Source organism: Ammospiza nelsoni, chromosome 7 (genome assembly GCF_027579445.1).
Source record: "Ammospiza nelsoni isolate bAmmNel1 chromosome 7, bAmmNel1.pri, whole genome shotgun sequence".
NCBI lineage: Eukaryota > Metazoa > Chordata > Aves > Passeriformes > Passerellidae > Ammospiza > Ammospiza nelsoni.
In genome coordinates this window covers 6,048,874-6,073,595 of record NC_080639.1, presented here as the reverse complement: position 1 = coordinate 6,073,595, position 24,722 = coordinate 6,048,874, and the positions used below count along the sequence as shown (strand labels likewise).

General features: G+C 41.9%; 1 protein-coding gene across 1 annotated transcript in view; it reads right to left on the bottom strand.

The window, feature by feature from the left end:
- Positions 1-24,722, bottom strand: part of ERBB4 (erb-b2 receptor tyrosine kinase 4) — a 484,810-nt gene that overhangs the window by 187,739 nt on the left and 272,349 nt on the right. Inside the window, exon 4 of the mRNA XM_059476545.1 lies at positions 368-502. Coding sequence (XP_059332528.1) covers positions 368-502 — 135 coding nt within the window. The remainder of the gene's footprint in view (positions 1-367; positions 503-24,722) is intronic.

The window sequence follows — 24,722 nt, the reverse complement described above, 5'->3', positions numbered from 1 at the left end:
ATTGTGGCTCAAGGACCAGCCTGAGCAGCAGGAACAAATGCAAAGCAAACAAGAATGTCTGTGCTTCCACTGCACCACAGTGGCTTTAGCAATAAAGGACAAAAAGAAAATGCAGTAAAGAGAAAGCAGCTGAGAGAAAATTTATAAAATCTATGATGTTGACAAATACCCTCTATGGACACTGCTTTTGAGAACAGACTAAGTGGTCCTCCAAGCAGTAAACAAACTTAGAAAAATGGAGGGAGCAATGAAAGGAAAATTTACCAACATCATTCTCCATAACAGAGGATCAGGGAAAACTTGTGGCCATATTTACCCAGTTTGATGCTGAGGGGATGACAAGGCTGAGAATAAAAGCAGTACTTACATCCTGAGCTGCCGTTGGTTGGAACCAGAGTGAAGTTGGAGGCCCAGGGGTTCCTCACGATGTCTTGCCAATGAATGGTGTCTGCAAAGCAGAGGAATTTGTTCTGGCCAACATACACCCCTCCATTCAGTATCTCTGTGCAGAAGAACAAGAGAACAACATACTTGTAAGGCTTCAGACAGCTGATTCAATCTATTGCTAAATGTGTGTTGGAGAGAGGGCATGAAATTTAAATGCAAAAGAAAATTCTGACTGTAATCTTATTTAATAATCTGAAAACTGGAGGACAAGCAGCTCACAGTATTTGTAAACAGGAACCCTTTATTCACATGCAGAAGAAACATGATGAAGACTGACACACAGTTGTTTACTTTTTGTTCCAGTGTGATCATGTATGGAACAGTTTTGTATTTTGTAGGTAAAATAACCTTCAGCACTTAAATGACTTGAAAACACAAGCAATCAATCACACTATACTGCGTTTCATTAATTTGCAGAAAGTTTAAATCTTACAATAAAGAACCATGCTGTGATGAGCCCACAGGACATAAGAAGGGGCCAGACAGCACAAGGTCTGGAGAAAATGTTATATTAGAGCCTGGGCTGCTGTAATACCATCATCCAAAACACCCCAATACTCCAAGCAATGATTCAAATCTCGCACACTATGGTCCAAAACTCCTATGGACATGCCTTGCTGGAAGCTGTGTGTTAGAGATGGTTTTAAAACAGGTAAAAGTTTTGGGGTTCTTCTTACTCGTGGGGCTTTTGTGTGTTTTGTTGGCGTTTTCAGATTTTCTTTTTATTTTCATATTTATAGCGGTTTATTTAGAAACCTGCTCTGTTGCCCTGTCTCTGAAGACTTGATCCATCAAATCTCAACATGAAAATGATCTTACAGTTGTTGGCTATAGCACCAGGCTTTCCTCTGGCTCAAAAACTTTTTTCTTTTTACCCCCTAAACCCTTGTTCAAATTCACAATTCCTCTACTTAACCTGTCTCTTTTATTTCCAAAGCAGGAGACAATGCCTGTGACTTTGATGAAAGTTAACAGGAAATGTGAGTCAGTGTCAGAGCTTCCAGCCTCAGCAGAGGAGTGCTGAAGGTTAGTTACTAATGACACCTTGGAATGACATGAAGTGGTGCTGCAGAGCCAGGAGTGCCACACACAGACATGAAGGATAATTCCTGACTTTGCTAGTACCAATTAAGGTAGTCTGAGAATCCTCATCTGCAAGGAAAACCTTTAAAAGCTGGAGTGGGAATGCACACCTTTACACACACCACTGTGTTTTATTTCTTTTTTAAAATTTCATGGTTTACAGGTCACACAGCATGTAAATGAAGCAGCCCCCAATCAAGGAATGTATTAAATAAAGGATCATCTGTAAATACATCTTCCCACCATATTAATCAGTATTACTATTTCTTAGAAACCTCTGGTTTAAAAGCTTGGCTTTTCATTGAAAAGGGGCTTATAAATGAGAACAATGATAATAATCTGCTCCAGAAAAACAGTCCAGATTAGAGATATAGCAATGATCTGTCTGTATAATATTCTTATGATCACAGGAAAAAACCATACAGCATCTGTTAACAATTTTGCTCTGGGAAGAAAGGGGGGCTTAGAAGAACACCTGAAATCATGATCAGTGATGATTTCTCTGTGTTGTCTCAGCTATACTGGATTATCTAATCCATTATGACCCAGATTTTGATTAAAAATAACATTAAACAGTGAAAAACTGTAAAATCTGCATTTATTGCTTCTTAAACACACACATAATTGCTGGATTAAGCTTTTTTTTTTTGGTTTTACTTCAAGAGTAAGGGTACCTGAGAGGTGTTTTAAAAACTTTTATTCTATTTTCAGTCTCTTGTGATGGGTAAGATAATACAGATGTTGTAATTCATGCTATCACAATCAGAAGCCAAGTATTTTCTAATTATATTATAAGCTTTGAAAATTCTCTGCAAGTGCTTTTCCCACACACAATTCTACACAGTTCCTTTGTCACCTGGCACACTGAACTGGCACAATTTCTGAGTTTCACAGCATCCCCTCATGACAATACCTATCCCAGTTTCTTTCCTGCTAGGAACTTTGACATATTCTTGTATAACAGGATCTTAATCTAAAAGTCATTCTAATAGTTTTAATTTTTGGAGAAAAAATTTTTTTCAGCACAAAGGTAACCAGGAATTTTATCATATGCTGTACTTCAGGGAAGCCAACACCTTCCACTGTGATTTACTAAAAGTCACCACAAAAATGCTCTGACTTGCCTCATCACTGAATAACAAGTGCTACTACTGCTGCTTTCTCCCAAAAATGGGATACAGTACCTCCAATTTCCCTGCACTGCACCATTTTTCAGCAGTGACAGAATTAAAGTTTCCAGGTTATTGATGCGGTGAGGTGCAAACACACCTGACTAATATCCAAGGTGTGTTCTTGTGGATATGAAGTGACACTGAGTTCAAAGTTTAGTACAATTTTTAGAGCACTTGCATTTGACTCTTTCTGCTCTCTGGACTCCAGATTCATTTCCACTCCACCTTCCCAATCCAACCTGCTATCCTCCTTTTCTTTACACCAAGTGCTCGGTGTGTGTAAATCAGCACAGATGCATTGGCTTCACTGACTTCAATTCAAAATGCATTTTGCACTTCTTTGCCCTCTCTTAGCAAGAACAATGCCTGGGAAGAGCTAATAAACTCTGTTACATGTTAAGCAAATGAAGCACAACTGTAATCAATATACAATAGAGCTGCTGTATAATGAACTCATCATCATAAAGTCATCATCTCATTTTAATTTACAGCCCTGAAAGTGAGAGATAAAGTTAAACAATGAACAGGAGGGGAAAGGCAGGATCTCTGCCTGTGCAGGCAGCAATGGAAGCCAAGCAAAAAGAGGATTCTTCTCCATGTGTGCAACACCTGAGGTGTCTCTGTGCTCAGCTCTTTCCAAGGCTGGAGCAGAAGAGAAAATGCCAAGTCCCTGAGTGAATTTTGTGCACAAAGAAGCCAGTTCCTGCCAAAGAAGCCCCAAACCAGACTGCTCACAGTGAAACATTTTAAATACCATTTGTGGGTGAGCATTTTTGTCTTCTAAAACAATTTTTTTGTGACACTGGAAAATGTTACTGTAAGTATGACCCTGCCAGCAGCAAGTGCTACCCTTGGGCTTCCCCCCTGCTCAGGGACATCAAGGTACAAAACGGGATTTCTAAGCACAAGACCCAGCAGCTTTCACTGGGAAAAAAGTTCCTAGAGGTGCCTGAAAACTTTGGACATCTTTCTGGAAGGTGTGACACTTCAGAGTACCAAAATCTCCTGGTTTGGCACCAGGGCTGCAACCCTGCGCCCTGAGCAATGCAGTAGCACCAAGGGCCACTTGATTCTGAAGTGAAGGGCAAATCTTATCTTCCTTATTAGAACTACTCTACTGGCTTAAGAGCTGTATAGTTCTGCAGCCAAAGTTACACAAAAATAAATCAGCATGTGTCCTTGCCACTGAATTCTGTCATTATTTTGCTTATTACTCTCAAATGATTGTGGAGAACTTAGATCTGAATATTATTAAAATTCTCTTAAATGGTTATTTACTCAGGAAGATAAATCAGAAATGTGCTATCTGCTGCTATAACTGCTGTTTTCTTGCTTTCATTAGCCTAGTAAAACATTCCCACAGACTTTGGTAACCTACCCTACAATGCTAACAGGAGAGATGGAGAGGTACAGGACCCTGGCAACCAAGAAACACAACACCTCACACTAAAGTGCCAGGAACACAGACAGGTACACCACACACAGCTCATACTTAGTCTGCCAAGCTCAAAAAGGGACTCAGAGTTTGACTGAAGTCACTAAAAGCACATTATCAGCCACCAGAAGCATGCAATCACTGCAAAGTGACACTGGCTCTGCAAGGGTGGTGCCTGCTTACATCAGAGAGGGAAACCACTTTTCTTCTTTCATCTGTTAAAAGTGCATTTTACTGAGCTTTTTTTTTTGGTGTACTGTGTAATCCCTCATGGTCTGCTATCCAATTTCTAACGTGGGTTAAATTGGCAAAACGTGTTTTCATTCTCTAATGCATCCTGGAATGAAAGTTACTCATGTATGTTTATATACAGTGGGGGTTGTAAACATCTATTTAGCTGTAGAATCTGTTTCTAAAATTGTTACAAAAAAAGGTTATAAAGCAGCTATTGCTATTCCAGGTTGCAAATAAAAACTCTTCTCTGGCGCTACAAAATCAGCTGGCACTAGGAATTGGAAGATGGCATGGTGAGAGGGAAAAGAACTAGCTCTGAAGTGGGCAGGCAAAGGGGAGGGAGCTAATTAGGGTAAGTCCACTCTAACCACTTCAAAAGCAAACCAGAATATAGCATACACCTTTCAAGCTGGCTGTGAAGGCAGCAGCTTTTACACCCCACCATTACAGGTATATCCTGCACGTATGTATTGTATAACACATGCTGATGACACTGAATTTCCAAGGTCAGCCTCACTGGGGCTGAAACACCTTTACCATAAGCACCCCAGTGATGGGGATCTCTTCTCCTGTTTCACCCCAGATGCTGAATGCATCATCTGAAAACAGCTTAGGCCTGGAGATTTCATGCCAAACCAAGTCTTTTGATCCCTCAGCACAGTTCATTGCTGATGACCCACTGGGAAAGCACTTCAGGTCCATCATTAATAAGCTCTGCCTTAAAGGGTAATGAGAACTGGGTGCTTCAGGAGACAATAGCTCATCTATCATCAATCAAGATCTGAAGTTTTTATACAGATGATTTAAGAAGAGTTGGACTGTGCAAAATTGAAATGTCACATTTGTATTGGGAGATGGGGGTGTTTGGTAATGAAAATGAGAGTTTTAACCTTCTCCATTTCAGCTCAATGACCATACTCAAAAGCTCATGGATGTGGAATCTATATCCCAAGCAGAAGCCCCAGACAGCCTTCGATCTCAATTATACAATTTCAAGTACAGTTTATTTGGGTCATTAGCTGGAAGTCAGTTTCAAGGCTTGATGGAAACAGCAAGATATTCTTTATTTCTATCAAAAGCAATCAGTGTTATGTGCAGCCTGTGGGTTTGTACTTCCAACTGCTCAATAACTAAGAACACTGAGTTCTAGAACCTGAGCGTAATATTTATTTCTAATTATTGTGGAACCTGAGCATAAATCTTATAATCCTAGCCCCCTGTTTTGCTGCTTAAATAAAAATGGATCATTTGATTACCTTTCACTGAGTTACATGGGGTACCCTTCTCACCTGAAGTGTGTGAAGACAGGCTCACAGGGTATTTAGCTACTTCATTACAGGACAGCAGGCTCTGGGCCACTCTCTTGTAGCCATCACACCAAAGGGAATATCTATTTCATGAACAGGTCCAGCCATAGAAGACATTTGTACTTGGATTATTCCTCTGTCTGTGCATCCTTGAATTCTGCTTTCTCACAGCCTTTTTAAAATAAGACACCAAATCATTTATCTGGTGTCCTGGTTTTGCCAGGTTTTGTCTGGTTAACTCTGTAAAAGGAAAAAACACTGCAAAATACCCAGCCCTTTGGGATGAACACCCCAGATGTTCCATGATCACAATTTTCTTTGGGAAGTGCCTGATGTGTGTGTAGGTCGGTGTCAGGCTGCTGGACACTGTTTCACCCCACACCTTCTGGGCACAAGATGTGTCAGATACATGGCCCCAAAGGGCTCTGGGCATGGACAAAATTATCCCAAATACTGCAGAAGAGAGAAGCAATAGCTGAATCCAACAAGTAACACAAAACCCCTACACCCATCCAAAAGGGGAAAAAACACTTGAGTGTGAACTCAGTTTAAGATGTGCTTCTGCTCATCAAAAACGGTCCTGTTCTGAAGTGTAATGTTTTTTTTTATTCAATAGACTTGGTTTGTGCTAAAGGAAATTATCCGTGTCCCTAATCCTGCTAGATTCTAAGCAGCAGGGGCTGTAAACATCTATTTAGCTGTAGAAGCCGTTTCTAAAATTGTTACCAAACTACTCTTAGTGCTTTCTCCCTTTACTTCCAGTGACCACAGCAGCTTGTGCCTACTTGGATCTTGATTCCCTGAAGCACCCAGGCCCAGGTTCACAACTAAATCATTCCCTTGCCCTCCACTCTGGAGGAGGCTCTCTGCTCTGCAGTAATTACTCTGCTTTGAGAAGGGAGCTTCAAATCAATGTTACCTTTGTTAGCCACACCCCTGCCATCAGCATTCCATGTCCCTGATGCTAAATAACCAGTCAGACACACTGGTTATTTAACATCAGGGACATGGAATGCTGATCAACACCAGCTCTGCCATTTCCTTTGCAATGGTAACTGCAGGAGCAGCACTACCTGTTTACAGCTTTACCCACCGCATTCTTTTCCCATCATGAGCTTCTCAAAAGCTGTTTGACCCTGTTGACTTTGCAGGAGGAGCTTTCCTGTAATATATTGGCTCTGTTACAGGGATATTAATTTTCAGGATGAGATGCTAATTGCCTCACTTTGTCCAGTCAAATTCTGAACCTGGTGTTAGAAGCCAAGTGCCTTGAGTTAGTGTTTACTCAATATAATTCATGGGCTTGACAGGCAGATTAACAAATTTCAACCTTACAACTGGAACAATCCAAGGGGCTTCCTGTGGGTCACTCCAAGTCAGGGAAAGAGGCAGAACAAGCCTGAAGAAGTGATGATTGGGAAGGGGGGACCTCTAATTGCAGCCTGCAGGAAGTCTAAGGGGCACACAGACTCTTCTCAGAAGTGCCCAAGGACAAGAGGCAACAGGCACCAGCTGCAACATGGGAAACACTGATTGGAACTGAGAAAATATTCTTCCCAGCTGGAATGTGGTTAAGAGCAGACTGATCAGAGAATTGGTGCTATCTTCATCTCTAGAGATTCTAATAAACAATGAACAATCTGATTCTTGTCTGAAGCTATCTTGCTCTTAGCAGAAGATTGGACCAGATGACCTCCAGATATTACTTCCAACCCAAGTTATTTTGTCCTTCTACAGTTATTAATCATCTACTACCACAGTACTCACAACACTCCATTAGCAATCCATTCTCTCAATTTTTTTGAAAGCATACTTCATTTTAAAATTTAACCTACTGGTAAGCATTAGGTGGTACAAAACAAGTTGACATCTATTTAAAAGCACATCATGTGCATGTATAAAGAAATGCTCCAGTATTTGAAATACAGAACCTGTGTTGCTGCCACTGTCCCCCATTGCATGCAAAGGGGACATGTGGACTAAGACCAATGACAAAACTGCTGCCCTTCAATCTTCTGATTTTTGGCTAGCAAAAAGAAAATTGCATTTATTGAAGTCACTGGAAAGAATCAGTGATGAGTTTCAAATTATTGTCTAGGGGGAGAGCGAGACATGGCTGGCTCATCCCAGAAGACACTCTGGTGCTCAGTGAGAGCAGCAATATTCCAACAGCCAGGAATGAGCACTCATCTCCTTCCCAGCAGCCATGACTTCATCCTCAGGTATCCCAGCCCTCCCTGATGGAGATACCCGAGTCCCAGTTACAGGAGCACCCTCATGAAGAGGTCAGATGGCTCTGCTGGGTACTGCTGTGTGCCTCTTCTGATAACACACCACTCCTGAGCAGTGCTTTCCTTCCAGCTGCTCAAAAAAACACATCTCCGAGTTTGGATTTCAGCCAGGACATCTGAGTACTCAAACATGATTAAAACTTTCTGAATCCAAACCAAATCATCTTTCCTCTGCCCTGCTTACAAAAGGAGCAGAAGAGGTGATGGTGTGTTGTACACTGGGTGCACCAACAGGGCAAAGTCTGCTTGGTATCCCAGCAGGCTCCAGAAAGCCTGGAGGCTCTGACAAATACCCCAGTAGAGGAATTTATTTCTGCTGTCAGGTTATCTTTACTAGTGAGCATCCTACAGGATGTACTCTGGTGTAATGACCCAAAGCAGCTGTATCAGCGCTTGCCTTGACTTTCACAACACAACCCTTGTTTTCTGCATCAGGCACCCTCCAAATTTGTTCAGTGAAGGCTGAACAGACCTCAGTGTCACTTTGTGTGCCCTCTTGAAACGCCCTATAGCATCACACTGATCAGCTGACACACAACGAAACCACCTCTCCTGACTCACCATGGTTATTTCACTTTCATTTTTCCTCGTAATTTCTCCAGAGCTTTTGCTGTGATTGGAAAGTTTCTCCAGGTGAGTGGCCCTACAACAATGTGAGTTGCTGCCATCAGAGTTTCCTAGCGCCTCCATGGCATTTCCACCAGCTGCAGATTCCTCCACAAACTCTCCAGTGAGCCACCAGTCCACGTGTCCAGGGGGTAAGACTGCAGATGGAGTCTTCAACCATCCTCCTTCACCTCTGCCTGCTCAGAGTTCTGCTGTAAGACACAGAAACCTAAACCTCAAAAGGGACTCACTCCACCTTCTTCCTTCCTTGATGTCAAGGGCAGGCAGACAACATTCAACAGAGTCTGAAGAAATATGGGAAAGCAGTGGAGAGAGAGTCTACTCCAGGGCAGAAAAAGAGAAAACTGATGCTCAGGCTCATATAATAGATAGGAGGTCCTTTGAGCCAAACAAAATCTGTAAAGAAACCACCTCTCTGCTGAAAAGTATACTACATTTCACATCATCTCTGTGGGCCAAATTTGAGAAATAACACTGAGACAACTTACTTTTATTTTTTCCCTTGCAGTTTTCACAAAATTCTCTCCTCACAGGACAATAATCTCATTTCTTCAGCCAGGATGAAGCTGCATTCTTTGACTGATTCACTTTTGTATTGCCAAGACAGACCCAAGCATTTAAAAGCCTCTCCATGCCAGGACATTTGTATATAATAATTTGATCAAATGATCACATAATGTTTCATGCATGCTGGTGGCAGCTCTCAGTCTGTCCTTTCCACCAGCTGAGATATGTGACACTGCCATACCCCTTTTCTCCTAGCATCAGCTCTGTCTGTGAGAGTAAATGCTCCTTGGCAGTTTGTCTGGCATTGCTGCTTTCCACATGGAACTCAAGCAGCAGCAGGAACAGAAACCAGGGCAGGGGCATCTGAAGGCAGCAGGGCTTCCCTGCAGCACCCCCAGGAGTTTCAGCTCTGCCATTATCTGGTGGTGAATTCTCCAACTCTTTTCTGACAAACCAAGCAGGCTGCTTTCTATCCCAAGCACATCTGGCACTCAGGCCTTCAACTTGGCAAACAGACTGATGGCCTTCTGTCTTGGAGTGCAAGGACCTCAAGTACATCCTGACTGGCATCAACAGGCAGAAATTCCTTCTCTCTTTCAAAAAAATTCTCAAGATCTGGATGTAGTGGTACTTCCCTTCATTTTTCTGAAAGGCTGTAAAAATTACTGGCTCCATAGAGTCCTTCTCTTTCAAAACTGTCATAATGTGGCTGGGAATAATCCTGGAAGGGTGCCCAGACCCACGTCCAGCTGCATCCTGAATTTCAGAACAAGTATTTGCATACAGGCTAGTAATTGGCATGCAGCTGGTTTTATGCCAGCTCCAGCAATTGCATAACCCAACTAATCTTTTCTCTGGGCTCCAAAGAGGAGTCTGTGTCTGCTGAGCTTAAAATTTCTGGATGGGATCTGTTCAAGTATGCTCTCACATTTCTATGCCATGCTGTTAACCTCTCCTGAGATACAGTGCTGACTCTTCAAAGAGGAATTTTAATTGAAATTTGTCTGAGGTAGGAGGTGCTTCTGCCTTTCCTTGGCTCTCCTGTGCTGAAACTGGGTGAATGACATGAAAATCCTTTTCCACAAGAGGACTGTGGAGGGGCTCCTGCCATCTCTAAGACCTTGGATTGCATTTGCCCTGCCAGTGCTGTGGCTGGGGACAGCCAGATAACCAAAAGAAGGACTGTAAATTGAGGAACATGCATGTTAATCACAAAAATCAGTAAGGCTTTCTTTGCAAGTTCATAGGTTTGAGAAGGTCTGAGCCTCTGCTATCCCAATTCCTACTTTTTCCCCTTTAGCTGCCAAAATTGCTAAAGGGTCTCTGTCAGTCCTGCTTCTGAAGGCACATTTCAGTCAGGTTTCAGATCTGATGGGGTATCAGGGAGGCTGTCTATGTGGCTGAGTCACAGAGCATGTGGTAACACAGATAACGTGCTCCTGGTAACAGTGCTCCAGCTCCAAAACTCACATGCTTTCTGTGATGGTCTCATTTAACCACAGCTTTTTGACCTTATTATGGTGTTTTAAGGGCTTATTTTACTTCTCATTATCCTCCCCTGACTATTTTAGTAATAAATTCACTTTGTACCTTTTAAATTGAGCCTGCTTTTCCCTTGCAGTTTTTTTCCCCAGTCCTTATCTCAACTCATGAACCTTTTCTTCATTTTTTTTCTCTCCTCTGCCCAGCTGTGGCAGGGGGGATGAGTGAGTGACTTTCATGAGTGCCTGGTGCTCGGCCAGTGTCAAACCATGACAAACTATTAACCTTGAACCAGATGCTCGGGCGAGGAAAATAAGCACATATGAATTCATGCCAAAATAACCACTTTGGATACAGGGAGCTAAAGCAGTAGGTGACAAAGTGCTAAGCACAAGAGATAGTTCAGGGTGAGTGCATTCCCTGTTTTAAGGCCACCATCACTCTCCTCAAGTGTCCCCTAGTTCTTCCAGCTGCTCTTAAATAGGAGCCCTTCTCATCCTCCACCAATCCTAATGTTAACAACATCTTATCCTCCATTCTGGCTTTTAAAAGGAGCAATGAAAACCTGTCACAGCAAATGTCACAGTTGTGACAACCACAATGCACAGAGCATCCCCACACAATTTCAGAAGGCTTTAAGCATTTGCCCACACACAGTAACACCTCACCTCTTCAGAAGGCTTCAGGCACTGCCCACACACAGTAACACCAGGGCACCTCAGCAGGCTGCAAGCATCTGCCCTTCTTGTCCTTCAGCCCAGCCTTTTATCCCCTGCTGTTGCTGCCCTGCACCTGTGTGCCCTCTGTTCCCTTTGGGGGTTGGTCAGTGCCCCTGGGCACTCCATGGCTCGTTCCCTTCAACAGCATTCACCTGTCCTGCACAGCTGTGCCCACTGGGGATGAGGCTGGGCCAGCCCCACTCCCAATCACTAAAAACTGTGTGCCTATAAACCTCTCTTCCTTCTTTCTTTCCTTCCATCACTATTTTGATGGTTAGAAACATTTACCCAAGACACACCTTTCTTCCCCCAGCAGAGGAACTGCAGTGAACCCAAAGTGCTCCCAGTGATGCTGCAGTAGATCAGGAGAGAAGCTGTGGCCTGTTGTGACACAGAAGTAAAACTGCACTGAGATCTATGTCTCCACTAACAGGACATACTCAGCTCTCAGTAGTGGCATTTTCCGACCCATTCCGATTCTGTACCCCGGACTGTGGGTTGCCTTCCTGGTCACATTTGATAGCAGAATATATATTCTTCCTGGCAAAAGGATCAGTTTGCTTGCAGTGTTTTACTGCAGTTAACCCAGCCCAAACAGTCTCTCTTTGCAGGCAGCAAATGTGTGGTTTGTCCTTGTGTACACTCCTGCTAAACTGCAGCTGGCACTGATTGATGGTGTTTGTTTCAGTGAGATCATTTTTAATAATGTAGACAACAGGAGGGAAGATCAAGTGCCCTGACCCACCAATTCTGCTGTGCTAACTGCTATCCTGAGCAATAAGAACAAATCTTGGTAGTATTTTTGCCAAAGGCTTCCCAAATAACCCCACACAAGAGAGGGGGAGCAGTTGCACAGCCCATGGGGTGTGAGCAGAGCTGCTGAGGGGAAACCAAAGCAACTCCTCTCCCAGCCTCAGGGCTCAGCTAAGTCAGATTCAAGCCTGAATCTCTTCCCCTGCACTGCCCAAGGTTATCTTTGTGGCTTCTCTTACCATAGCCTTTAAGATCACAAATTATAAACAAATAAATAATTCTACAAGATCTTCTAAATGGTAATTTCATTCTCAGTTCATAGAGCACCATGCCCAGAACTTTAAAAATATTGGTAAAGGGATGGGAATATTCTTCCAATCCTGTATAGGGAGGGAGGGTGTTCCTGGAATTATTATAACTCTTTATTTGTCTTTAATAACCTGCCTTTCGCTTGAGCTTCAGGTGTCCTTGTTCAAATTGCATAGGCAGTGTAAGGCTGCAGAAGTTACAAACCTTGCTATGCCTGGTCTTCAAAGGCTACAAAACATCTGTTGGCTGGCAAGAGCAATTAATTAGCAAAATTGAAAAGATGGTTCCTTTGTACAAAGGCTTGGATGAATCAGGGGAGGGGGAGGTGACTCCAGGAAAGTGAAGACTAGAAAAGGCCTGTAAGCTGTGCGCCTCTGGGCAAATTCCCAAGGCTGAAATCTCAAGGAATTTAATGCTTCTTAATTCCACAGGATCTTTAATTACAGCCAAGAGAAGGCAATGAGATGTGATGTCAATGTTTAAATGAAAATAAAGATAATAAAAAGCCTGTCAAATTTACCAGCCAGTCTCCCAGACACAGTCCCACACACGCTGAGCACCTGGGTGGGTGCTCAGAGAAAATAAGCAATTCCATGAACACAGTGACAGGAGAGGAAAACAAAAAGGCTCCCAAACCACCCACCCCACACCTTCTTAGAGACTGTCTCCTCATTTTGTCTGAGTGATCTCTGGAAACGACAGGGCTACTACATGAGCATTTTGGGAAGAGCTCATACTCTCACATGAATTGGACCAACATCCACTTAAAAATCATCCTAGTAATTATGGACTTAATTACAGGTTTGGGTGTTGCAAGACACTTTTTTTTTTTTTTTTTTGGAAAGCAAAGCTAACCCTTCTAACCCTTCTAGTTTAATACCCCCAACAGTTCAACAAAACTCCCACTGGGCCACTGCACAGGGTACATGTGTGTTGCCAACTCCAGTCTGCAGTTTCCAGAAGTCTGGTAATTTTTCACCCAAAAGCTGCCAGGTATTTCCCAGGGGAGCTTAGGATTGCTGAGGAATTTTTTGGAAATAACCAGCAATGTTCCTCCTGTGCTTTTCCCAAGGTTGGAGGAGCAGCACTTAGGGACGGGACTCAGTGCTCAGGGCCCCAGCTGAGGGCATCATCTTCCTCTGAATCCATCTCTCCTGTGAATTTTCCAGGTGGGAAACTGTCTGGGAAGGAAAAGGCTGGTTCACCTGGGAAGAAGAACTGGATGACAGCAAGAATTTGGATAAACAAGTGTCTCCCTGTTCTTCTAAGTTGTTCTAAGCCTTCTGATGTTTAGATTTTTGTAATGGAGTTTCTCATGCGCTTTTATGTAACTAATAATTGTTTTGTATTCCTTTCTGGAGGAGGGGAAATTTGATGGACTGTTGGTTTGACCAGTGTGGCTGGAGAGGTGGCAATTTCATCCTCCAATCCATGGTCACTTTTGAAAGTCTATAAATATTGGAGTCAGAAACAAGTCACACTGTTTTGCCTTGGACATTTCGGCGTGTGCGTGTCGTTCATTTCGTGTCCTATTGCAACAAACGAGCCCAGCCCAGGCTCCTCCCCCTGCCCAAGCCCTTCCATAAAATATCTTTTATACTATACTACAAAAGATATTCTAGGATTTGCACTAATACTTTCCCTACTCGTCTCCCTGGCCCTATTCTCCCCCAACCTTCTAGGAGACCCAGAAAACTTTACAGCAGCCAACTCCTCCCCACATCAAACCCAATGATACTTTCACCCCAAGCCAGTTGCCACCCCTTTGCCTAAGGTGAACCAAGGAGAAACGTCCCTGAGTGCATGCCAGCACTTGGCACAAGAGGGACAAAGTGCCCAGGGCTCCAGCAGCCACTCTGAGATCTCTGGAGTCACACTTGGATCAGTCACCTCAGTCTGACCCTTCTCTTGCAGTTGCATTTCTGCACCTGCTCCTGAGTTATGGAAGAGCTGCTTTGAGTTCAAGAAAGTTTGAACCTGAACTTGGAGTTAAGTTGCCCAACTCTGACACAGAGACGATGGCTGGTCAAGCAGAGGAATGCCAGCACCAGGCACCAGCTGCTTCTCCCCAGCAGGCCACAGATAGGACCCTCACTGTAAATCAAAATTAAACCTGCCAGATGCATAGTAGGGACTCAGAGGGATCTAAAGAAGTTTCTGTTTAGAAAAAGCCTCATAAAGAGACTCACTGCACTCACTTAAAGTAAGACAGAAGAAGAATAATATGGCCACATATCAAATACACAGGAGAACAACCTTAAGCTGATAAACAACCACCTATAATTAAAAATTAAGGATTTTTTTTCTTCCGTGATTTTGATTTCTTTTCAGAAATAATTAACCTTTCCTAGCATATGAAACGTTTCTGCCAAACAAGAATAAAAAGAAGACTAGATATGTCTCAAGGCTGAAAAAAAATCAGATCTGTGCAGTCATGGGGTTCCTGTACATTTTCCCTTTAAACCCATAACTCAGTTTTATATTTACTTTGTTAATTAAAACTGAGATTTATTAAATTTGTATCTTAAAAATCAATAAAGAAGAAGCCACCATAAGCAAAAGCATTTCCCTTGATACAGCTGTTAAAGTGGGCTATCAATCAGCCATGAACACAGATACACAACCCACTGTGCCTATCAGAAAATTATAAACCCACATCCCACTGATGGAGGGAAGTTTTGATTATCAGCAGCATGTGCCACTATCTCACAAAATACAGAACTGTGTTCCATACTGGCAACTTCAAGGTGATTTTTTTCCCTCTGAGGTATATTATGCTTTTTTATTATTACTATTATTCCCCCAGTAATACCTAGCTCAGAAATGAATCCAGTGCAAGTATCCTGGATGCAGAGAAGCTGGAGAGTAGACAGGGCTCTATAAATAAGGGATACCAAAACCATGCTGTTCTTTCCCTGAGAATTTTTTCCCAATAATTTTGAACTGTTCATTAAATAACCAATACTCTTTGCCTGAGCAAGCAAGACAGTGAACTAAAAAGCAGACGTGCCCTGAGAGCTTTCATGTGCTTCCCCTGGCTGAAGGTTATGCTGAACTTTATTCAGGATGAAGGCATTGCCTGGATTTTGTGAAGTGTGTTGGGTCAGACAGGAGGCACGGCAGACACTGGATGGGATGTTAGCATGAATTTCTTCTGTGCTTCTCTCTCACTGCTTGACAAAATACATATTAAAGAAAGAAAAGTTTAACTTTTAATTTGACTCTGGGTTTGCAGAAGGATGTACTGACTTGAGAAGTTTCTGTTTGTCTGTTCATACATTATGTAATTAACCTTGTGACTGATGAATTTCTAGAAAACTCTGTGTATGTGTCAGCATGCTTCTAAATAAAACACATCCAGTCTTCTTACATGGTACTGTACTAACAGCTGTAACAACCAAAACCTAATTATTCAAATTATTACAGACAATATTTTGGCCTGAGTGTGGCTCCTGGTGGTGCCAAACAGTAATATATAAGAGGTGAAACTTGTAATGAAAAATTAACTCTAGGCTTCAAGTTTCTTCACTCTCCATGCAAGTGAGATCTCTCAAAGACTACAAACATGTTTTGGTGTTGCTCTCAAATGTTTTCATGTGTTTGCACATTTGAATTCCTTGTGTATCACTTAAAACCAGAAAAATCCACGTGCCTGACCTGAAATGTCTTTCACTGCCTTCTATGGCCTATGAGAGTTCCTACCAAGGAGCAGAAATTAAAGCCATGAGCAGCACAAGCAGCCCTTCAAATAACAACTAGATTTAACACCACTGCAATGCTTTTATCAGCACCTTCTGCAGAAATACCTATTCTGTTAATTTGACTGAATTGTTCTTTGAAATATTTTAATTTGAAACAAATATAAAATCACCCTGGGTAACCTGAAAATATTTCTATCACTACTGAACTTTATATTTGCAGAAAACCAGTGTTCATGTATATTATTAATATATTACTAGTACAAAATAGAGTGACCCATTTAAAGGCCAATCAAACGCTCAAAAAGGCAAATAAAAATACAAGAAGCTCATGTGGATTTTAAATTAATCAAGGCCTGTAGGAAAATTAATTAATGCTCAACTAACTGGCATTCCTGAACTGTTTCTTGGTCGAGAGAAATCAGTTATCAGCTCCCAACCTATCAATTAGGAACTGGAAAAATACTTGATTGATACAATAACAATACTTAAATTAATGAGGCAGATAATGCCTATAATTAAAGAGAAAAACCTAGAAAGAGTCTTGATGCATATTATTATACTGTGTATATATGTATATATATATATATACACACTATACACTAGATATTATATTTTATATATAGAGAGATGGCATTTTGTGTTTAGGTTTATTAGGTTTAGATGTTTATTATTTATATTACAACCTGTGAGTTAAGAAATTACACAAATTATTTTTAATTTTCACTTAACTAATCACTTGAAGTCTGTAATGTTGATTTTTCTGTCTAATTACAAAATACTACTTAAACACATGAAGAAGAAGGTGAAGAAGAATTAGTTACAGCTCTAAAACTTTTATTTTGCTCTCTATATATTGCTATATTCTAAAACTTTAAGTTTTTTACTTAGTGATATTACACACTTTTAATTAAACTACATATTTGTAATATTGGTGTTATTAATAATATAATAATAATTATTAAAAATAATATTAATAATTTTGGAAGTTTTTTAATTACCTCAGGTAAATATAGTATTTTCTTGTGGGTCTGTGTCTTTTAGCACAGGAAGTTTAAAATTCTCAACATCATACCACAGAAGAGTTTTCTTTGGATTTCAGTTTGCCTCAGTTTACTAAACAAAGCTCCTTTAATAGAGATTTCATCTTTTTATACACACAGAAGTTAAAATGCCAGATGATCAATCCCAGAGAGTTTGCAAGTTTATGGGACACAGAACTTAGAGGAAATTTCAGCTGCCTCTCCCTAAAAGCCATTGCTGACTATGTAGAATTTTATCAGAATCATTATTTTTTGGCAAACCAGAACTTGAGAACCACTCGGCTCTGGGGCAGATCCAGAATTCACTACTGGGTTTTGGAGTCAAAATGAGGTCCCTGGAAAGTGTCCCCTCTTCTCAGTGAGTTCAAGTTCTCTTTTCTGACCCCTCTGCACACCCTCATTCCCATGGAAGCATGCAGTATTTTCATTTCTGACAGATTTTAAGCCACACCTACTGATGTGTAACCCTCTTGCCTCTTCTCAAGGGTGGGAGCTTTCACTCATTAATTAGAGAATATTTCAGGGCTGACTGCAATTGGCCTTTAGCCAGCTTCCCACAGAGAAAGCCAGGGTAACTAGAAGATATTTCATCATACCCTGACACTTCATATTTCTCCATCACTGACAGGACCATCATCCTGCAAAAGTCCATTTCCAACTCAGCTGTCTGAGAAGAATGAAAAATTATTCCTCTAAAAACTCTAAGCAAGGGAAAAGAAAAAAGATAAATAGATTGGACCTAATTTAAAAGTTGTTGGGAATGGAAAATGACATGAGAAGACACAAGCAATAGTTCATTTAGGACAACAGCCTCTGGCACGGGCTTAAATGCCCATTTTTGGTTAAGGCAGGCAAGTGGTCTTTTCCAAAGCTCTGCTTCTCTAGGGGATTCATATTGTGGAGATAATCTCAGCAGAGATATGATGTCCTTTGCTCCAGCACCTGTCACATACCCCCTTTCTTGTCCTGCCAAGCTCTCAAGGGGCCATGCCTGCTCTCTGGAGTAGCAAACAGAAGGCATCTCTCACAGTGCCAGGGGTTGTCATTAAAAACAAATGGAGAAATAACAACAAAATAAAGAAACACCCAGTGCTGGGGAGCCTCTGCCAAAACCTCTCCAGTTTAAGATGTCACTGTTGCTGTAAAAAAAGGACTGGATCAAATGCACTTATACAGTTTTGCTACCTTCATAATTTCCTGGCTGAATGAACAATTTGGTGCTCTGCTTTATTCCAAGAGTAAATACTACTGCTCAAAAAACCCCACAACCCAAAACATCATAAACTCTGCTAAAAGTATATTGTCCAAAGGATGCAAGCCCATGCCGTCTATCAAATATTTGACACCTTATAAGCCTTTCAAATAATTTTTTACCATTTTCTTTGGTTTATTTATACCAACAAGCAGAAAGAGCAATTCACATCTACCAAAAGAGAAAGAGGGAGAGAAAAAGGCAGTTGTGCAGGAACTCAGAGTTCTGAAATACTCTGTATTTATATAGCACAGAGAGGGAAAACCCACAGGCTTCAGTTCCAGAATGAAGTTCCCATTGATTCTTACTTCCTACACACTGCTGGATCAAACACCACACCCATTATTTATGACTGGAGGTTCTTAAGTAATAAAAACCCCATAAAATATCCCATTTTTTTCCTTCTCCCTTGTATATACACTCATTTTGCAAAATGAGTGTGCTCTTGCTTCAGCCTAGGGCAATCTGCAATCCATCCCATTACCACCCAAGACAGCACATTTGAAACAGAAAGCTACAACTACAGTATATGGCACTCCAAGGCTTTTTGCTTAATACTGGTTTTGGCACACCCATGAGGTTTCTAGGCCAGAAAACAAAACTGGCAGTAATCTGCCATGATATTTCTGGTGCAAAGACCACAAAAAAAAAAAAAGGCATTTGGTTATAAGAACCAATCCAAGGCAATCCCTAGTACCACCAGCATTCTCTTCGTTGCATAGTACACAATGATGAAGAATGAAAGAAGGCAAAGATCACGAGAAAACATTCAAAATCTACAAAAAGTAGCTTCCACACAGGATTTTAAATTTTACATTTTGAATTTTTGAATTTTAAAAATTAAAAAAAGTAATTAAAAAATTAAAAAGCCTCCTGAAATGTCAGCAGTGCCATGAATATGGGGTGGGGGTCCACAGCCAGGAACTCATCAAAACAAGGCTCTTGGAATGTTTTCCCAACAGCTGAGGTACAGCATTTCCCTGATGTTCTCACTGACTGAAGGAAGTGAAGCTGATTTTTACTTGTTAGATTCAGTTTCTTGACAAATCACAGGCCTAAGTAGTCATGGATTGCACATTGATTTTAGCCTTTCTTTAGGACTCTGTGTAAGGGGTGGCAACATGAGAAATGAGTAACTTAGTGCTGCTCAGAAGGAGGTAAAACAGCTGATGCATTCAAGGAACCAGATGTTCTTGTGAATACTTGCAAAGCTGAGTTGAAGCAATCTGGTCTCAATGTTTTGCCACTGGGAAGATGTGATGCTGCATTCTCAATTTCCTCAGTTGATATTGCTGATTCTAATTGAGGTTTCTTTTCCTCTGAGGGTCATGGGGTTTTTAAGTCTCTCTCAGAAATTACATCCGGATTCAAAAGTGACACTTTTCAATGTGGAAGGAAGTCTAAATAAAACAGAATAAAGGCTCTGTCCCCTATTCATTCCCCATGTGCCCCAAGCATTGGAAAGGGATAATTAGGTATCAGTACCAGACTGAGTTCTTCTCCAAACCTCAGTCCTCCTTTGCACTTCGGTTACAGGTGACACTTTGTGGTCCTGACACCATGAGGTTGGGGAGCAATGAACTTTGGCCTGCAAAGCTCAGGGAGTTATTTTAAGACCTTCTGCTCTGTGTCTAGGGCACCCTTGAACACTTGTGCCTGCCAGGGCTGTCCCATGGAGGTTATTATCTCACACCAGATGCCTGTTCCACAGGGATTTCTCAGGTGGTGCAACGTTCCCAGGGCAGCCCTACCCTTCTCAGTTTGGGAAGGACTTTGAGATATTTGAGCACATCCAGAGGAGGCAACAAGGCAGGAGAGGGCCTGGGAACACAAACCCTGTGAGGAACCACTGAGGGAGCTGGGGGTGCTCAGTCTGGAGAAAAGGAGACTCAGGAGTGACCTCATCATTCTGTACAACTCCCTGAAAGGTGCCTGTGCTCAGGTGGAGTTGGGCTCTTTCTCCAGGAACTGACAGAACCAGAGGACACAGCCTCAAGCTGCACCAAGGGAAGTAGAGGTTGGATATCAGGAAAAGGTTTTTTACAGAAAGAGTGATAAAGTTCTAGAATGGCTACCCGGGGAGGTGGTGGAGTCACCATCCCTGGATGTGTTTAACAAAGCCTGGATGTGGCACTGGGTGCCAGGGTTTAGCTGAGGGGTTGGGGCTGGGTTGGACTCGATGATCTTGGAGGTCTCTTCCAACCCAGTCATTTTGTGATTGTGATTTACCTTTCCACGAGCTTGCCAAGGGTGATCACCAAGTAACAGGGTTGGTGGCTCACTAGGGTTTGGCTACACCTGGCCCACTAGAGGCCAGCAGCTTAAATCAGAGCATCTTTGAAACCAAAAGCACCTGAGTGCTCTTATTTTATCAGTGCTGAGGCCTTAGCATAGCATTCCAGCCAGAGTGATGTCTCAGGTTTTAGCTTTTATATTTTTCAGATTCTGTATGGCTTTAGTGTGCGGGTTTGAGCTTCATATTAGGGCATGGTGAGCTCTCTTCACACAGCAGGGAGACAAAACAATTCCTTCTCTAGCTGGGGACCAAGGACAAATGATCCAAATCTCAGGCCCAAGAGCATAAACAACGTGGACTGAAGAGAGAAAAACAAGAAGGATGGGACTTCACAAGCTAAAGCTGTAACTGGACAATTAACTCCAATATGCAAATGGACCAGAACATATAAAAGTGAGACCCCGTGACCAGGTGTCCATTTTGTAACTATTTTGGGTCCATCTTGGGTGCAGCCTTGGCTGGGCTCTTGTGCTGCCCAAGGTGCATCCATTGAGGCCTCCTAATAAATCCCTGCTTTATTCTTTAACTCTGTCTGGCCTCTCTTCTAGGTCAGCCTTCACAAGGCATCAAGAGGAGCCGTGCCTATTTACAGAATTTTCAAATCCTGCCCTACATGTGCAGCTCTGCCCTTCAGACATGTTATTTCTGCCTTCCCCTGTACTTGCCCTCTCTGTGAGAGGTCACAAGTCATCACTGAGGAGAAAGAGGCTCCATCAGGATAAATGCCAAGTGCCCTTTAGGCATACTTGCAGCAAAGCTGCTTCTGTGCTGGATGTTCCCTGGGATCTTTCTGGAAGTGGGCTCTGCTGCAGGATTGCCTGATGCCACACCTGGGCACATAGGCAGAGTGAGCACATGGTCTATTTTCAGTACAGAGCTTTTGAGTTCTGGGTCTTGGGAGGTTTTTTTAAAAAATCAAATGGGCTACATGAAGGAAATGTCAACTTAATGGTTCATGAAAGCACTTTCCTGGAGAACAAACATTAACTGTTCAGCATAACTGAACATGAAATTTTCTGCTCTGGAACAGGCTGTGTATGCAAGTTTGCACAGAAAGGCCATCTAGAAGATGGAGCTGGCATAACACTGGCACCTGCAAAACAATCTGAACAGTCCCTTCTCCAACTGCTTTCTCTGGGCAAATTCAAGTAAACCAGGACAAAGAATTTTTGACACTTCTCAAGTCCGCAGAATTATCATTGGAAAAATGTTCCTATCAAAATTTTTCTGTGCCCAGTTTATTCTGTTACTTCTAGTAACAGCTCATTCCCCATGTCTGGGCTTTATCGTTCAGAATTAAAGCAAAGAAAGAAGTCAGGCTTTTGCTGCTGCAGCATTCCCAGCCCTCATCCACAGTATTTCATGCAAAATTGAAGACCTTCCAAATTTGCATTCTTTCTTACTTGGAAAAATCCTACCAACAGGAAGTAGTTACTAATATTCCCTGCTGCCACCCCATTTCTGTAATGGCAGGTTGCTTGCTTTGTAGTTCTTTATAACAAGGCAGAACAAACCTCACAGCAGTCAGGAACTGAAGTGTGCCCATGTACTGGGAACATGCTTCTGTTCCCATGTGAATGCACATTGTTTCAGGAGAGCTTTGATGACATGGTGTCAGAAATAAACCAGCAGAGAGATTGCTCCTGACAAGTAATCACAAACACCCAATTTTAGTGCTGCAGGGTGTTTCAGCTCTAACAAGGACCAAGCAGAGGGAAAGCTGTACCCATCCCTGCCAAGTTCAGGAAGAACAAGGTGAAATCTGAGGTGAACTGAGGCTGCTGGTGTTGGAGACTGAAATCTTATCATTTATACCTTAAACATCTTCATGAAGGACTTTTGCCTGTTACAGCAAAACTGTATTAAAGCTGCAAGAAAACCACCAAAACCCTGAATGGAGTCCTGGACTGCATGTTCATACTTAACCCCTGTCACTCTCCTCCTGTCCTCCCCCAACCCATGCCCTTTCCTTTCCTTTCCTTTCCTTTCCTTTCCTTTCCTTTCCTTTCCTTTCCTTTCCTTTCCTTTCCTTTCCTTTCCTTTTCTTTCCTTTCCCCTTTCCCCCTTCCTTTCCTTTCTTCTCGCTCTTCCTTTCTTTCTTTCTTTCTCACCTCTTTTACTGCTAAAAAAAATATATCAAGATTTTGGCACCAACATCTAACCTAATTTGGTTTTCATCACATTTTTGGGTGTATTTCAAACCATTCTGGGTTCAATCCATTTGATTCACAGAGGCTTAGTTTCCTTTGGTCTTTTGTATTAATTTGGATTGTAACAGCTGGTAGAAGGGGTGTGTGCAGAGTGCCAAAGTTTTGGCCTCTTGAGAGTCAAAAAACCTGATGAGCATCCCTTGAGAATGCCATGCCTTGTGCCCAGCTGCAGCTTCCTCTGGGAAAGAGGGTTGGGGAGGTTGTGGTAAAAGTCAAGGGCCTGGCATTAAGGAAATGCTTTTCTTGAGTTCCTGTGGAACTTAGCAGACAAACAAATGTGCTGCAGACCCCCATGGAAGGGGAGGTTTCACCATCACTGAGCAGTTTATGTTCTCACTTCTCACAGCAGAAGCAGCACATTCCTCATTAAAATTTCCAATGTGACATCACAGAAAGCTCAGATCTAACAAATCGCTCCAATGACAAGCCACCTTGAGATGACTAATCCCTGAAATAAATTATAACACTGGGAAGAGAAATAAAAAGTGATGTAGGAAACTTGGAACTCTTTTAGAAGAGAAAGTCTCTCCTAAGCCAAAAAATGGAGGCAGATAAGGCAGCATTTCCAGGGACACCCAGGCTGGCCACAGCAGCAAGAAAAACAAGTATTTGTCAGTTTTACTATCACTACTGCAGTGTAACTAGCCAGGGCTCACTCTATTTAAAAACAGCAGGAGACATTGTTTTTTTGGCTAAAGCCCAAAGAAACTTTAGTGGTGCAGTTTGAGGACCACAGCCTCAAAGGAGTGGGAGATTTTATCATTATTATGTATTTACAGGCTCTCCTGGCAAATCCTGCTGCATCCAGAGAGTGCCAAAATAGCTGTGCTAGCTCTGCTGGCCCAACACTGTTTTCTGCACTGACTGCTTTGGCCAATGAAATATCTCCACCACCCAGGACTGAATTGCTGCAGGAGAGAGATAAATTTGTACATGATATTTTGATTTGGGATTAAATCATTAGTATTATCTGGCCTAGTTTCCTGAACCAGTAAGTGAAGACATGTTATTGTAGATGAGAAAATAATCCAGCTGTAGAGCTGCTACAGAGAGAAAACATGGGAAATAGTTTCATAACCATGTTAGGTGAAGCCTGCAAGTCCTGTTTTCAGGAGATTGGAAATTTTGAAATCTGACTTCATTGTCTTTTAAGCTGAAAGTCAAAAATTTAAATTCCTCTAGCAAAAAAAGATCCCTTTTTCAGACCACTTGAAAATTTCATTTCAGCAAATGTAAATATTTCCCTTTGATTTGCCCTGAGAAAAATTTAATATATATTACAAAGGAAAATATTCAAAGCAAAAAGTATTTTTTTAAATAAAAAGCTGAGACAGTGCATCAGCAGAACTATCCTGGGAGAGTTAGGAAATCCCCAAAGTAACTTCTGCTGAAACAGCCTCCCCTACAAAATCAATCCCGTTCTGAGAGAAGCACATACTGCCACTGAACATGATTCACTTGCAGCTTTGCCAGGGTCCCACTTAGAGAGTCTCATGGCCCAAAAAAAGCCCACATGACAAGCCCTGAAATGATCTGTCCTTCCACCAATTAGGCTCAAAACACTCTCTAGTGAATAATGAAGAACAGAAGAACATGTTCCCAGCTGGGAGTGAGAAAAAGGGATAACTGCTAAAACAGCAGCATTACTGCAAAGGGAATATTTAGTATATTACTTAATTAGAAGAGTATTTTCTGCTCTTTCTTGCTAGTTTACAGCACTCAAAATGTCTTGCAAAAGGAAGAGTGCATGAAAAGTGAAACAAACAGGTTTTACATTTTCATCATGTTCACAACTAACTGTAATTAAGATCTTTTCTCAAAATGTGCAGAATCTAAAAAGAAAGTGTGCATTATCTT